Here is a 14,835-nt window from a genome sequence, read left to right on the forward strand (position 1 = left end):
GAGACAGTGAAATAGTTTTGAAAAACCAGAAATAAGATACTGACTTAACCATGTAGCAGCAAAACTGGATCTCGAGGCATATGAGCATAGAGCCAATAGACTGCACTAGTGATTCCTTCCAAACAGCAGAGCAAAAATCTTATTTTGCTACTGAGCTGCTCATAACCATGTTTTTAGCAATACTACAGATTGCAGTTAAGTGGTTTTTGCTTGTGTCTGTGGCACTAATCTCAGTCTTTGTCCCGCTCCAGTTAATAGGCTGCATTATTGGCAGACAAGGCAGTAAGATAAATGAAATCAGGCAGATGTCAGGAGCGCAGATCAAGATTGCTAATGCCACAGAAGGCTCGGCAGAACGACAAGTTACAATCACAGGATCCCCTGCAAACATCAGCTTAGCACAGTACCTCATTAATGCAAGGTAAGTTGGCTTTGTAAGTGATCATGCTTCTGCGAGATTGCTCTGTCTGCTCTCCAGCAAATGTCTGTCCTGGGTAGATCCAGAAAGTTGCTTTGCAGTGTCCATTTTGTGTACTATTACCGAATTCCTAATGGTTTGTAAAGCCTGTATCATTAGAACCTGTGTTTGCTGTTGGTTTATATGGAAAGGAGCTTTATCCGGTGCAATTCCAGGTACATGTTGAATGACAAAAGCTGCAAAATCTGAATTCTCACATTAGCATCCACCTAAAATATCGGTGGATAAATTAAATGAAATGACAATCATAAATTCTTTAGAGGAAAATACTTTTCACAGACCCATTTTACTGTCCTAAATGGCAAATATAGTGAAACAGATTGCAAAACAGATCTAATTTACCGAGTGGAAATTGCCACTCAGAGTTGATAAACTGACATTAGGTTACTGAAGAGGCACAGGATTTACTTTTTCAGAGACAGCACCACAGATCTGTAAGAAGCATTCCCTAATGAGACTGGGTGAGACTGCTTCTCCACTTCTCATTCCCAGAATTAATGAAAGCACTGGCTGTTGAGCTAAGCCACAGTGATGGCTTAGCTCTCTAACAGTCTTTATATGATTATTTAGAAAAATATTAAAATTGATCCCACTTTTATTTGGTATTACATGGAGAAGAAAGTGCAATGGATATAGTGCTGTCTCCTAGATCTACTTGTAAATGCTGGACTGAGGCAATATATTTTGGGGGAGGGGGAGTAGCTATGTATTTTATGGCTTCTTTTCTTTTCTTTTCTTTTTTACCCCCACAAAAATACTGTGATATGAATCGAGCTTTGTGTTTAACTATGTTTGCTGTTAAGGTAGTACAAAGTATGTGATTTATGTGGGGGCTGCAGTCACAGGCCTACAGCTTCCTGTGGTCCAGCCTCCTCTCCATCCCAGTTCTGTAGTGCACCACTGTAACGGTTGGAGTGGAGGAACGGGATGTTTGTGCAGCTCTGTGTTATAGCAAGCAAAAATACTGCTTTTTATAATTTAGTATGAAAGCAGCTTCCTAGGGAAAGATATATCTAGGGATGGCACTGTGAAAACTAAGATAAGCCATTTCCAGAACCTTAAAACAACCTACAGCTCTTTTGATTTATATTCTTTGTAGCAAATATAAGTCACTTCCGTAAGCCCTGTAATCAAATAAAAATGTGTTCCCTCCTTTAACCCTTAAGGATATGTTCTTCTCTTGGTGTTCAGGGATTCCCCACACATCGAGACGAGAATAGACCCCTTCATTTTTAGTTGCACAAACACCATATGGCATGCATCTGGATCTCGGAAGATAACCATTTAAGATCTTCAAGACAGCTAAAGCATGCAAATAGAATAATGCACTTATTAATGGAGTTGCAGTGAGCTGCTCACCAGAGACAGAAACTCTAGTGAACAAAACTGTTTGACTCACTTTAGAAAAGCCTGTGAACTCTCACACTTCTGTTGGTTCTGTTTAATGGTTCTTTTGATGGAATGGGATCTGTATGAGGTCTTTTAACATACTTTCGCAAAGAAGAAAACTCCTCAGCAGTCATATACCACGGATCTCTATCTATACCCTGTGAAACCAGAAACAAAGTTCTTTGTTCCTGTTAAATTTCTAGATAGAAGTCAATTGTTACCATAATCTACAATAAACCATCATATATTATTATGTACCATGTGTTGGAACTGTATTTAGATGAAGTGACTTCATTTGTAAATGAAGACTCTTAAAGTAATGTGTAATAAATTAAGCTGTAAGGTAACATAGGCAATTAAGGTGGCTTTTTCATTTTAAAAAGTGGCACTGTTCCAGACCTCTCCTTTCACATGAGACATTGCTGTCCAGCCAGGTGCCACCACAGCAGCAGTGCGAGTTCAGTCACACAGGAGGAAAACTGAGAAGCTCTGAGTCAGGCAGGAGGTCTGCTCTAGTGAGGTTTAGGTGCTCGGGTAGGACAGAGGTGCAGGGCCAGGCTGCTGCTGCTGCTGCTGCTGCTGCTGCTGCCGCTGCTGCCTCTGTGTGCTGGGAGCCGCTTCCTAAACCTCCCACAAGTGATGCCGTCTCTTTTAAAGACGGTGGCATAAAACAGGTTTGGGGAAGAGACTGCCCAAAATGTGGTCTGGTATGTGAAAATAATAATTAGAAAAAATAACAGCCATATAAGCATTCAGCATTAGGTAGATCTTTTTCTCCTCTACAACATCTATTGTTCACAGGAATCGGTTTCCAGGGCCAGTATTTCTGCATAAACCAATGTCTTTCAGCAACGTAAGATGTAAAAAACTAAAATTACCTATCCACAGTATTCCTGAAACGTACTGCGTGTATCTTCAAGCTGTCCTCCAGCCAAAGTTGCTATCTATAGAATAATTTATCAGCTTGCTTTAAGACTTTTATTGCAATCTGGTGTTGGATATGTACATAGTATATTCTAAATTATAGATATATAAATATATTGATATAATATCAAGACAGATTTAAATCTTTCTAAAGTATTGGTTTGATTCTGTATTGCTTACCCGAGCGCTGGCCTCTGTACGAATAGAGCGTGTCTTAGCTTGTTTGCAGTAGAAATGTCTTTTTTCCTGTGAAACCTTCTGTCTCTTTAACTGGTCTGCACTGTAGTAACTAGATTTTCATTACCCAGTTCCATCTTCTAGCTTTTATTAAGATTGAACTGCATTTTAGTTTTCCTGTGTAATACCTGACTTTGGATTATAAATGAACTTAGCCGGCAGCACTTGCTCCTTGTTGCAGAGCAGTTTCCTGAAGGTATTTTTTTATGAGAGGTTCATTCACAGACACAACAGGACTGCCAAAGCCACACCTGCTCTCTTCTTTTCACCAGTTTTGGGTAATGCAGGATGTGGCCTTCAGTGTATGTATTGGGAAGGTGCAGGTCTGCAAAGGGACAGTGTCAGATTGTCACCGTGAAATTTTGTATGAAGGCTGCCTCGCCCACTTCCACATGCAATGTTGTTGCATCCACAGTTGGTTTGGGAAACTGCCACTGCCATGGGACAGCTGATAGCTGACCTGATGAACTCCCACCATATGTGTTGCCACCAGTAACAAATGGGAAACAGGGCAAATTACTGCTACAGTCATACCTGTGTGAGTAAACCAGAGACAGGGAGTTTGAATGGCTGCTACCAACACCAGCATTTTGGCCTTGGGATCTGTTCTCCATGCTGGTGCAGAAAAAAGCTTAGGCTCAAACACCCCCCCATATCAGTAAGGATTTTTTTGGTTTTGTTGAATGCACAGTAGGCAAATTTGGAGTCACTGAAACACTGAGTCCTGCAATACCTTGCTATGGGCCTCCCTCCCAGAATAATACTGAGTAATACTAAAAAATCCAACTGTATAAACTGAGTTTTTCAAAACATAGTAGGGCATCACATGTAGTTCCTACACCCCCTAGTCGAGGATGTACACTGGAGTTGAGTCTCTGATTCAGTGGTCTTGACATAAATCCCTCTGTGTGAGTAGACACCAACAGCACAAGGGTGCACTTCTCTCTGCTTAGAAAAGCTAAGAGTTGCTCATCCATGAGGACAGATAAAGACTTCAGAGCAGGAAAATGAAAATTTTCACCTCCCACAAAGGAGTCTGAATTTCATGCACTTGCCCGCCTTCCCTCCCAGCTCCTCGCAGAAGATGCTCTCCTTCCAACTTCCCAGCAAGAGCCGCCGAGGTGTTTATGCTCCAAGAGCCCTCTTTTCTTTGTGGGGAAGAGAGGAGCTCAGTGCTCAAGCATTTCCCTCTCTCCTTCACACACTCCTCTCCCCAGCTCAGACCCGCTTCAGGTGCCCTTCAGACTCACCATCAGGAGCAGTGCTTTGGGAAGCTCTAGTCCAGTGTCCCCATTCCCTACATAGCACTGGTTGATCCTTGCATCGTTGCATGAGGCAGGCAGTGTGCTGGTCGTTGCCTTTCTCTGGCTATGAACAGCCTTGGGGCTGTTATTCTCAGAACTGTGTCTAAGGTGAGGAAAAGTGAGGCTCTTCCAAGCCATGTGTGCGGTGACCATGCTCCCCTCCCAGCCTGCAGCCTGGCTACAGCTGCTCTCCAAGCCTGCTCACCCAGTCCCCAAGAGGGACCAGCACAAACCCTGTGCTGGGAAGCCTCCCTGGGCCTGATGGGGTGTGGTAAGAAAGCACCAAGTCCTCTGCATGGCCAGCCAGCAGCTTGCTGGCACTTCACTCTGGAAGCAAGGAGCTGCTACAGCTCCTCAGCTCACCTCAGGAGAAAGCCCAGGAGCCTGACAAGTTAGTAGTTGCCAAAAAGACAACCCCAAACTTCCTATACACATATAACTGTAGCTAGTAAAGGTTTTCTAACCCATAGTCCTATTTCTATGCTAGGCTGCCATAGCTCCCTGCTGGTCACCTGCAAAAAGTATCCTGAAATTGGTATTTGTGTTATTTGCCAACCCAAAAGCCAGTGCACAAGCTGCAACAAGCAAATGGGCAAAAGGAGGATTTACCTAGGCAAAAAAATTTGGCATAGGAAAAAAACATTGTGTCCTTGGAATTACTGTATTTTAATATCTAAAAATGTACAGAAAAACAGGAATATATGGGCCAAACTCATCTTGCCTGCTGATGGGTGGCGTTAAAGCGAAGGTGGTTTGATTCCTACATCCTCCAAAGAGCCCATCACTGCCTTGGGCTCGGGGGCTGGGTCAGTCTTGAAGTTTCTGGTGCTGGCGGGGTCTGTCTGAGGATGTGTCTGCTGTATCTGTGTAGTACCTTGTCTGTAAGCTGGAAAGCTTTGTCATGTTCACTGTAACCACTGCTGCAAGCTCAGAAAGGATACCACTGCTGTGGAAGCCAGGGTGTTCTTCAGTGTTCCTTTTTACTAATTTACTTTTAAGTAGATTGCATAAATATTTTGTTGTGATATAAAAAAAAAGTCTGGGGAACGTACAAACCGAAGTGAACACACTGGCTAATCTGGTTTGTTTTATATGAAAAATGCACACTGACCTCACAGTGAATGAAATTAAAAACTCTCACTTAAAATAAAAACCAAACCAAAACAACCAAAACTTTATGCCTTAAATGGGAGCAGCAAATTGTTGCTCAGTCTCCTCTCATCCTAGCAAAATGACAAAGGGTACTATTTATGTCACAAAACTGACAAACTGAAAAAATTACGAAAACCCCCCGCGTCCCCCTTTCAAAAATACCCTAATTTTGAAAAGCAAAATTCACCATATCAGTGCTGGAGAGTAAACTTCATAGTTATTTTAAGTTTTCTTTTAAGTTTTGTTTTTTCCATCTTTTTGCCATTACCTGCATTCCTTAGGTTTCTTTTTTTCATATGTAAAATGAACTATCAACACCCCCATACCCTCTTCTTTTTTCTTTTTTTTTCTTTCTGTTCTGAAAGAACTTTAGACTCTCAGTAATGTTTTCCCCATCAAATCATGGAAAACCCTTTTGTTATTTCTCTTCTTTAACACATAACATGTTCCTCCTTTGACCCTCATTTTCCCTTTTTTTCTCTCTCTTCCCCTTTCTCTCTCCCACTCGTCTGTGCCCCTCGTCCACCGATCTAATCCTGTGTCCTGCCCTTTCGTGGTTGCTGTCCTTCCCTCCCTTCTTCCCTCCCTTCCTCCTCCTCCTCCTCCTCTTCCTCCTTCTCCCGGCCCCACCACCCTGGCTGAACCCTCCCAACCTGTTTGTTCCTCTTCCTCTCTTCGTTTGCAGCTTAGAGATGGCTAAAGTCAGCACCCAGACCGCTTCCGTCACGACCCCTGTTGACCTCAACATGAACCTCTCTCAGTCTGCCACCCCTACCTCCACCCCCACCTCCATGGCCGTGCTGGCGGCCGCCTCCGCCGCTACCGTCAGTACCCCCCCTCCCCTACCAACTCTGCCAACCACCCACTATGCCGTTCCTGTCTCCAGTCTGCTTGGCATGAAAACTGTCCCACTCCTGGCACTAAATGCCGCGGCCGCCGCGGGGGCCACGGGGAGTTTGTCCGCTTACACTGCCAAAATTCCTTCGACGAGTGGGGTTAAGAAATCTGACCGCCAGAAGTTTGCTCCATATTGAAGGGATGAGACACAATGCAAGCTTTGCCAGCTCTGCCAAGAGTCTGTGGTAGCTCCTAGTTATCAAGGAAACAATACGGCATCTTTTCTTTTCTGTTCAATTGCTAGTGTTAACTGTTGCCGACTCAAGTCGTCTTCCGCTCTCCATAACACCTAACACCAGGCACCACCTCCCAACTAGTTCCAACAGCCAGCGGGTGCCAGCCTGGGCTCTTTCTTCCCGGACACCGTCCCTCCGACGGGGCTGTGGCCAGGGCTGCCCCCAGCCCACCAAGGGAGACATAGTAAAGAGAAGGAAAAAACATCAGCGAGGCAAAACGTTCACAGCCAGGTTCTGCTCCAGCAATGCTGCCCAGCATAAAAATACACTTCGATCCACATTTGCAGGGATCCCTCCAACTGCAGAACAATTCCTTATGGCAAACTGGCATTTTTAATGTATTTTTCCTATTGGTAGAATTTGCAAATCTGGCACTTCTGATGATCACTAGTGCCCTTACAATGCTCTATGAAGTGCTGCTGGCCCCCTCAGCCATTCTGCTGCTCCTAAAAGGCCTGGAGACCCCTATACCCTGCCCCCCAAATCTGCCTACAAGCAGGAGATGGGGGCTAGGAAGTACCAACCTCAGGTACTTCTGCGTACAACAAGTGAAGCTTTCTGGTCTGAGAAAAACTGCTAAATTAAAATGACTGGAAAACAGTCAGGAAAAAATGTCAGGAACCTGTGCCTTTCCACATGATTCTTTTAAAGGGTGCAACCATTTTTCTCTGCTTTGGAAAAACGTAATTTTAAGAACTCTGCTTTAGGGAGGGAGGGAGAGAGAGAGCAGGCTCCTCCTTTAGCACTCAAATGTTTTACATATACCAACACAGTACTTACTGCTGTAAGTACTTCAGAGCAGGTACAAACCAGATGCCATCACTATTCTGATGCTTCCTGCCATGTGTATTTTATTCAGTCAAAATGACCATTTTTTGTCAGGTTTCTGTACAAAATACATCCCTGTTTAACTCGCCACTAATCATGCAGTCAGGTTGTACGGTAATCATGAAAAACATGCAGTGTTTTAGAGGTCATTCAAAGGCTGCTGCCTGGACAGATCCCATCCCTTGACCAAGCACTTCAGGATGTTCAGATGAACTAAAACCAGACAGGTAATTGCAGCCAAAGCCAAGAGAGCTGGGGAATGGAGTGGCTGGTTGCCAGCTGTTGGAACTAGTTCTTAACTGCATTTTCTGTTTGTCCATCCACCTTCTTTTTAATTTCTGTTGCATAACTCAGTAATGCAATATTGTTTTTCTCACCATTTCCAAATCCAGAGTCCCATTATCCCACCATGTTCATCCACTTTGCACTCCTTGGACACAAAGCTTTAACAGTTGAACTGTATTCAGTGCATTTTAATATAAACTAAAAACACAATGCAAATGCAATACTTTTTAAAACATGGTATTTCAAAGTGTGTTATTGTATAGGGCTACTATCTCAGTATTTTGTGTCATTTCTGTAATCTGTGGGCTTTTCTTCACCTTAGCACCTTTGCACTAAGTTTTGTCACTGTAATCGTTTGTAGAACTGCCATTGTTACAATTTGCACTTATCCAAATGGGGTTTTTAGTTGGTTTTGTTGGGGGTTTTTTGGTTTTGTGGGTTTTTTTGTTTGTTTGTGGCTTCCATTTTCTTTTCCTTCTTTTTTTTCCTTTTTTTTTTTTTTTGGTTGTATATAATGAAGGAAAAACTGGGAATAATGTCAAGGTACCACAGCTATTTAAAAGCTCTAGAAAAGTGCTGTAAAATTGTTCTGGACTATTGTAACTGTTTCAATAATTGACATTTAAGGGAAAAAAAAAAACACCAAACTCTGTGTGAGAAAACTTGCCTGCACTGAAATGCTGTTCTATGCTGGTTGTACTCAAGTGGTATTTTTTTAATAGTGAGAAGATTTTTTTTTTCCTTTTTTTTTTTTTTTTTTCCTTTTTTTTTTTTTTTCCTCATTTTTGTTCCTACATTTTAGGCTGTCTTCAGAAGTTACTGGCCTGGGGGCTCTGTAATGTATCTCATCATGCCCTAGTGCATTAGCCACCAGACAGGACTTTTCCAAAGCCCCATGAGACAATGCTTTCTATGGACTAATCTACAGAGGAGTTTCTGCCATTTCTAACTTTCTTATTATTCTGAGACATCAAAAGAAAATACTTCCTTTACTCTTTAAGCAACTGTGCTTCCTAACTCTTGTGTTGCTTTCATTACTGTTCCAGTTCTAACACTGTTGTGGCTCATAACGTAAAGCAAAGACAAGTTATTTTCGGGGGTTAATTTTCATTGATGTTCATGCTTTGGCTAATCTGTATAAAAAGCATGGGCTGTTAGTGTTCTAAACCACTGTATTCAGCTAGAGACTCGACAGTAAGTTAAATGAGACGTTTTTATAAATAAATTTTTTTCCTGATTAAAAAAACAAAAAAAAAGACGTGGTAGCTTTGTGCATACAACTGTTGTGTTGTTTAAACTTTGTTCTTTGTAACCGAGTTGCTAACTTGTCATTGAAGAAGCACTATTTTATGGATTGTCAAACTAAGATCACAGACAAATGGCTTGTTTTCAATTAATGATTAAAGGTTTCATATCATCACGCTTAAGGTCCCAGTGCTCATTGGGAAACAGTGTAACACCTGTGCAAGACTGGCAGCCTTAGTAAGGATATTAGCCCGTTGTCAGGGATGATAAATCTCTTTGGGACTAGACAGAGCCAGATTGTGCAATTAGTAGAGTAAGCAGTATTTCTGTAAAACTTGATTTGGTTTTTAACGAAGCTGCTCTTTGAGAACTTCTCACACTGCATAGAAAAGATAAATTTGGCTTCAGTTTACAAGCAGCCACTGATTTGTATCTCTGGTCTTTTCCCAGACTGATTTATAGATCAGATACTGGGGAAAGGAAAACAGGAACAAAAGAATGAACTTGGATACTGAGTACAGTATTGCTAAGGCCCTTCGTACTTCCCCACTCCCAGCAGCACTGTCCAGTGGCGAGACTTCTAGTCAGCACCTTCCACCCTGCCAGGAGCCAGCCCAGCAGCCGGGGGGAGCTCGGCAGTGTGCAGTAAAAAAGGGAATGGAGAGCTGAGCAGGCCCGGGAGCTGCCTCCTCCTGCCCTGACACTCTGCTCCAGCTGTTCAGACCCTCCTCTGGATGTGCTGAAGCACTGCAGTCACAGCCTCGAGTTCTCTCTTCACACACAAGCAAAAGAAAGGGGCTGGCCCCGAGCTGCTGCTGCATTACAGCACCCCTGGCTGTGCTCTGGCCCCCTCTCCTCTTGGGGCACTGGCACTACTGTCACCTGTACTGCTCTGGCCTCATGAGAAAGCAGCTTTTTGGCAGTGCAAGAGTAGCATCCTTAATGGCACAAGACTGAGTGTACAACCTTCATCTCCCTAATCTGTTAAAGGTCTCTACCTGCCTTCATGTGTTTAGCTTGGGGTCCTCTTCCCCTCCCTGCCCGTGCTGAGCTTCGGGGCAGACCACGATTATTCTCTGTGGTCTCCAGGGTACAGACATCTCTCGAGTCTGAGCCTGGAATCAGGGCACGACCACGACATGCATACAGGCTTGGAGACCTGTAGAAATCAACAGCTTTTTCAATACAGATGCAGCCACAGAACCCCTGATGATGACAGGTGCCAAGGGACATTACAGAACAGCTCACTGCACCTCAGCACCCAGGAGGCCTTACCCAATGTTGGCAATTAGCTATTCCAACCCTTAGAAAAACTAGAGGCTGTAGTACTAACCTTGATAGAACTCTTTGTTATTATTACTTAAAATACATTTTTATTACTTAAAATGTATTTAACTCCTCATTCTTGAAAGGAGAGCTGAAGCTGCTGTCGCAGCAGAGACCTCCATAAGTCTTCATTTCTTCAACAGCAAAAGCTATTTCTGTGGCTAGCCTGCCTAGTATAAATGAAAAAAAAAAAAACATTACTACAGCTCAAGTAAGTAGGTCAAAGCTCTGCTCTCCCAGTAAAGCTGCCAGGCTAAGGGCAGCAGCAGCTCTGGGCTGTATAGTATCTTTCACATTAATAATTCACGTGTGCCTTGCAGAATCAAAAGATTTAAACAAACTAGTGCAGGGGCATGTTTTTGTGAGGAATGAGGAGAGGTAAAATAAAGACACATGGACAAAGAAGGAAGTCTTCTGAGAAGGTTTTTGCAAAAATACAGGCAGAAATGTGATAAAATCTAAGCCTACTGCAATTTCATTATTTTAGTTGGAAAATATTTCTGAATGGCAAGAAAAAGCCCCTGAATAGCTTTAATATACAAAACAGACAAACAAAACAAGAGGTGGTAAAGGAAAAAGGGGGAAAGAAGGTAAATAATAATACTGAGACAGAAAAGTAAACCATTCATGCCCAGAGGTAGATAAGAGGAAGCGTGCACTCGCTGTGAAAAGGTCACTGCCCACACAACACTGAGTTTCCAGATGAAAGACAGCACAAGTTCCACATCTTTTGCATCATCAAATTGGAATTAGGTTTCTGGAAACATCTCAAATGAATTCAAACAGCTCTGTTGTGTTTCTCAAGCAAAAAAACCAAAACATTGACAGCATGAATGCTGGCTGGAACAGTCAACCAGAAGGAAAATAAACAAAGTTAGTCCTCTGCTAATACACCAAGTGCTTTCTGTTCTCAGGCATAGCCAGAGGGCATCTGTGGGCCCCAAGGTTCACATTTGTGCCAGTCAAGCTCCTAGGAAGCAGCAGAGTCTCACTGGTGACACGAACAGAGGCACCTGGTAAGTGCCTCAGCCTCAGAAGGCTGCATAGGCAAGGTGCTGTTTGTCGGGTTTCACAAAAATCCAGTTTCTTCCAAAGCCTTAAGATCAGCTGAATGTATTTCAGCACTATTTGTATTCTTGGGACAGGACCTTCCCCTTCTGGAGTGAGGGTCATGATTATCTAAAGGAAAGTCACAATGCTCACTGATCCAGTGGTTCAACAGTGGCACAGCTTCTGCAGGGAAGACTGTCACTGTCAGGCTGCTCAACTGGGTGACACAAAGTGTGTGTTCAAAGGACAGTGTCCAAAGGAGGGATTTGAACAGAGATCTCTTCTATCCTCTGTATTTGCTGCAGCCACCAATGCTGCAAGGCTTTAGTGCCTCCACTGTATTTCTGGAAGAAAGACCTGGTTTAATGTCTACACAAAGGAACTGTTTGTTTTCCCAGCTCTCAGGCCAGGATGATTCTAACTGAACTGATGAACAGAAGATCAAATGAAGGCAGATACTGAAAAACTGCTTCACATTTCAAATTTCCATCTCTTGGCCTGAGCAACACTCCAGGGATGTAAGTACACACTGCCCTTCTTGGCACGAAAGTGTACTTATTTTCCTTGGTTCCAGGAAGGAATGCAGTAATGCTGATAAAATCAGTTTCTGCATCAATGCCTGTGTCCTGTCACCCTACAGACTGGCATGTGTCTTAACACAGTAACTGAAATTAAAGAGTCAAGTTTATTTGATGGTACCAAACAAAAGGGAATTTCTGTAACATTACATACTCACACTGTGGTTTCTAATGACAGCTACAACAGCATTCATGCAGGCTGAATGTCTTAATTTTCTAGGGCAACCTTTATGGATTATAAGAAAAAAATAAGTGCTGAAAATACTTTAGTAATATGGCTTTTCTCATTTCTAGCTCAGTGTTTTTAAGATGATAAAATGCAGAGAATCTAATTATAGATTAGGCATGGCATGTAATAAGAAAAATTTGTCTCTCCTCAAATTGAATTTATTGGCAGGGGGCCTGGCCAAAGCTAATGTTAATGTTCTTTTTAGGCAGTATTTGCAATGTGAAGCAAATTTTAAAGTTAAATACTGTGGTAGAGGAAAAACAATCATGTTGGCAAGTGAGAACATTGTTTGGTTTGTTATTTGGATGTGTTGGTTTTGTACAGTCACTTTTGGGGTGCTGTGTACCAAATACAGACCTTGTTCCACATCTAAGGCACGAGAGCAGCAGCTTACTTCTTCAAGGGCAGGAGAGAAATTAGCACAGCAATTACCATTTGTGACTGCCAGCCTTGCCAGAGGAGAGCTACCAGCAGCTGTAGCTGTGCTGAGCTGCTCCCTGCAGAGCTGCTCCCTGGAACTCTATTTCAAACATGCAACACACACTCTGCCCCTGGAAGTCACTTACCAGCTCCAAAACCACCGAGCTGGGGAATCTCAACTACTGTTTGGTGGCATGAAATTCCACAGTTCTTAAGTTTGGACAGCACTTTCCATTACTATATCAGTAAATAAGGATTACAAATGTCTTCCTCCCTAACTCCGATACTTCAGTCTTCTGCAAGTCCTGGAGATGAGAGAATTAAAACAGTCTTCCTAATGCCAATTAAAATTTCATTTTTAATAGTGGCTATTGATGGAGCTAGTTATTAGGATTATTTTCATCTTTATGTTAAAAAATAGAATCCAACAAAGTTAAGTGAGAAAAATTAAGGAAGTACATATTTTTAAAAACAATCATTTCCGCTGGTTAATAACCTAGCTGAATAGCTCATCAGAAGCACATAAAATTGTTTTCTAAAACTGAAAACATACTTAGGATTACAAACTAATTATCCATGTGTTTTTCTAAGATACAGGAGATTACTTACCTTGATAAATTAGCTTGACTACTGAGTGAGGTTAGGATATTTCCCTCTTCTCCCTTATAGCCATGCTACTTTCACTGCTAAAAAGCAGGATAATTTCTTGCCCTCTTGACACAATAGCACAAGCAAATCAGTGGTCACAAGGGACAAAGTCACTCCCATCATCTTCACAAAGCTCTCTAAAAGCTTTGTTTCAAATGCTGAAGAAAGGTACAGTTGTATGCAGTAAGCTGTGAAAAACTTGGATGCAACACTATTTGGAGATCTGTGAGATTCCTCCAAGGAAAAGAGCACCAACTCCTAAACAAGACACGACCAAGAAGGACGGATGCTGTCACTTCCCCAGCAATGCACACACCCACTGGCTGGTCCATCTTTACCCTTCCAGCAAGTTATGCAAGGATAATGAGTAGAATGATGAGTGATCTAGTGTTTATTCCTGCCATCTATTCCTAACAACAACGGGCTGCACTGGTTTGGATTTGAATGTTCAAGCTCCCTGCACTGTAACTAAACTCACTGCCTTCAGGTTCTTACCACAAGATACCTCTAAAGATGAAGGCAACTGGACTAAAACAGCTAAACTGCTTTAATGCTCAGTTAATTTCCTACTCATCCAGAGCTGAAACCATGATTTGCAGATTTATGTACAAGATGAAAGTAAAATTCCAGAAAAATGTACAAAATGGAAGTGTAATTTATAAACTCAGAGATTAGCATTTCTATACTGTCAAAACATGTATGTCCATGATGCTCAGTGTAACCTGACATTAATCACATCTGTTTCTCTGATATTAAGCCAGATGCAGAGTGGTTCTGAAGTTCAGTGTGCTTTGGTGAGTGGGGTCAGTGGAAAGCAAAGATAGAACAGTTAACAAACTTAGCTTAGCTCTTTTCAGGGGGAAACTGGGGGAGTGTCTTTTGGTTTGTTTGGAAGAAGACTGTCCTGTTAATACTGCACCACCCTCTCAGCTGGAAGTTCTCTTTCCAGGGATAAATGGATGTAGAGATCTCTCACATGACAGGCACCTTAGACATTGATATTCGTATGTTTTATGCCATACAAAGAAATTTTATTTTAGTTTTGGTCCAACTAAATTTTCTCCAACTTGTCCAAGCATTCATTATTTATTTCAATATTCTCTGAACGCTTACTCTGTATTTCAGTACATCTCTGAATGTTGCTGTCTCGATGACAGTCCTAATTCATGTAAGACTGCAGTGTCACATCAAACATTTTAGCAGCAACAGCTTACACTTACTGTTACTAAATCAACCCAAACCCAACAGCTGTAAGCCAGCACATGTGAGCAGGCACGTGCGGATGTCATAACCCACTAAGGACCATTGCTTGAATTTTGACAGCTTTATAAATAGGAAGAGCTGAACCCAAACATCATGGAAATTGGGAGTGATAAAAAAGCATCTCACTGTAAGGAAAGGGCTTCTGCCATATCAAATCTTTCCTGCAAAACAAGCAAATCAAAACATCTAAGTTTAATCTTTATTGCTTGGTTAATAACCACCTCTGAGGCGAGTAACTGGAATGCTTTCGTAAGAGCAAAGCTTGTTTTCTTCCTTTATAATCTCACTAATTTTAAATCTAGAATCTTAAAAAAGGTTAACCTGTTCTTCACAACTTTCCTTTTTC

The 14,835-nt window shown here is 42.2% G+C and overlaps 1 protein-coding gene across 19 annotated transcripts in view; it reads left to right on the forward strand.

Annotated features, from left to right (window-relative positions):
* Positions 1 to 14,835, forward strand: part of LOC125318595 (poly(rC)-binding protein 3-like) — a 509,055-nt gene that overhangs the window by 488,623 nt on the left and 5,597 nt on the right. For 10 of the 19 annotated variants that reach the window (XM_048289504.1, XM_048289508.1, XM_048289505.1 and 7 more), the window contains 2 exons: positions 252 to 421; positions 6,170 to 8,358. The exons of 3 other annotated variants lie outside the window; for them this stretch is intronic. In XM_048289504.1, coding sequence (XP_048145461.1) covers positions 252 to 421; positions 6,170 to 6,518 — 519 coding nt within the window. In that variant the 3' untranslated portion in view covers positions 6,519 to 8,358. Of the gene's footprint in view, positions 1 to 251; positions 422 to 1,644; positions 2,121 to 6,169; positions 8,359 to 8,532; positions 9,151 to 14,835 lie in introns of those variants that run through there. 6 more of the 19 variants (XM_048289517.1, XM_048289518.1, XM_048289514.1 and 3 more) reach the window with 5 other exon arrangements.

The sequence above is a fragment of the Corvus hawaiiensis genome, chromosome 30 (assembly GCF_020740725.1).
Source record: "Corvus hawaiiensis isolate bCorHaw1 chromosome 30, bCorHaw1.pri.cur, whole genome shotgun sequence".
NCBI lineage: Eukaryota > Metazoa > Chordata > Aves > Passeriformes > Corvidae > Corvus > Corvus hawaiiensis.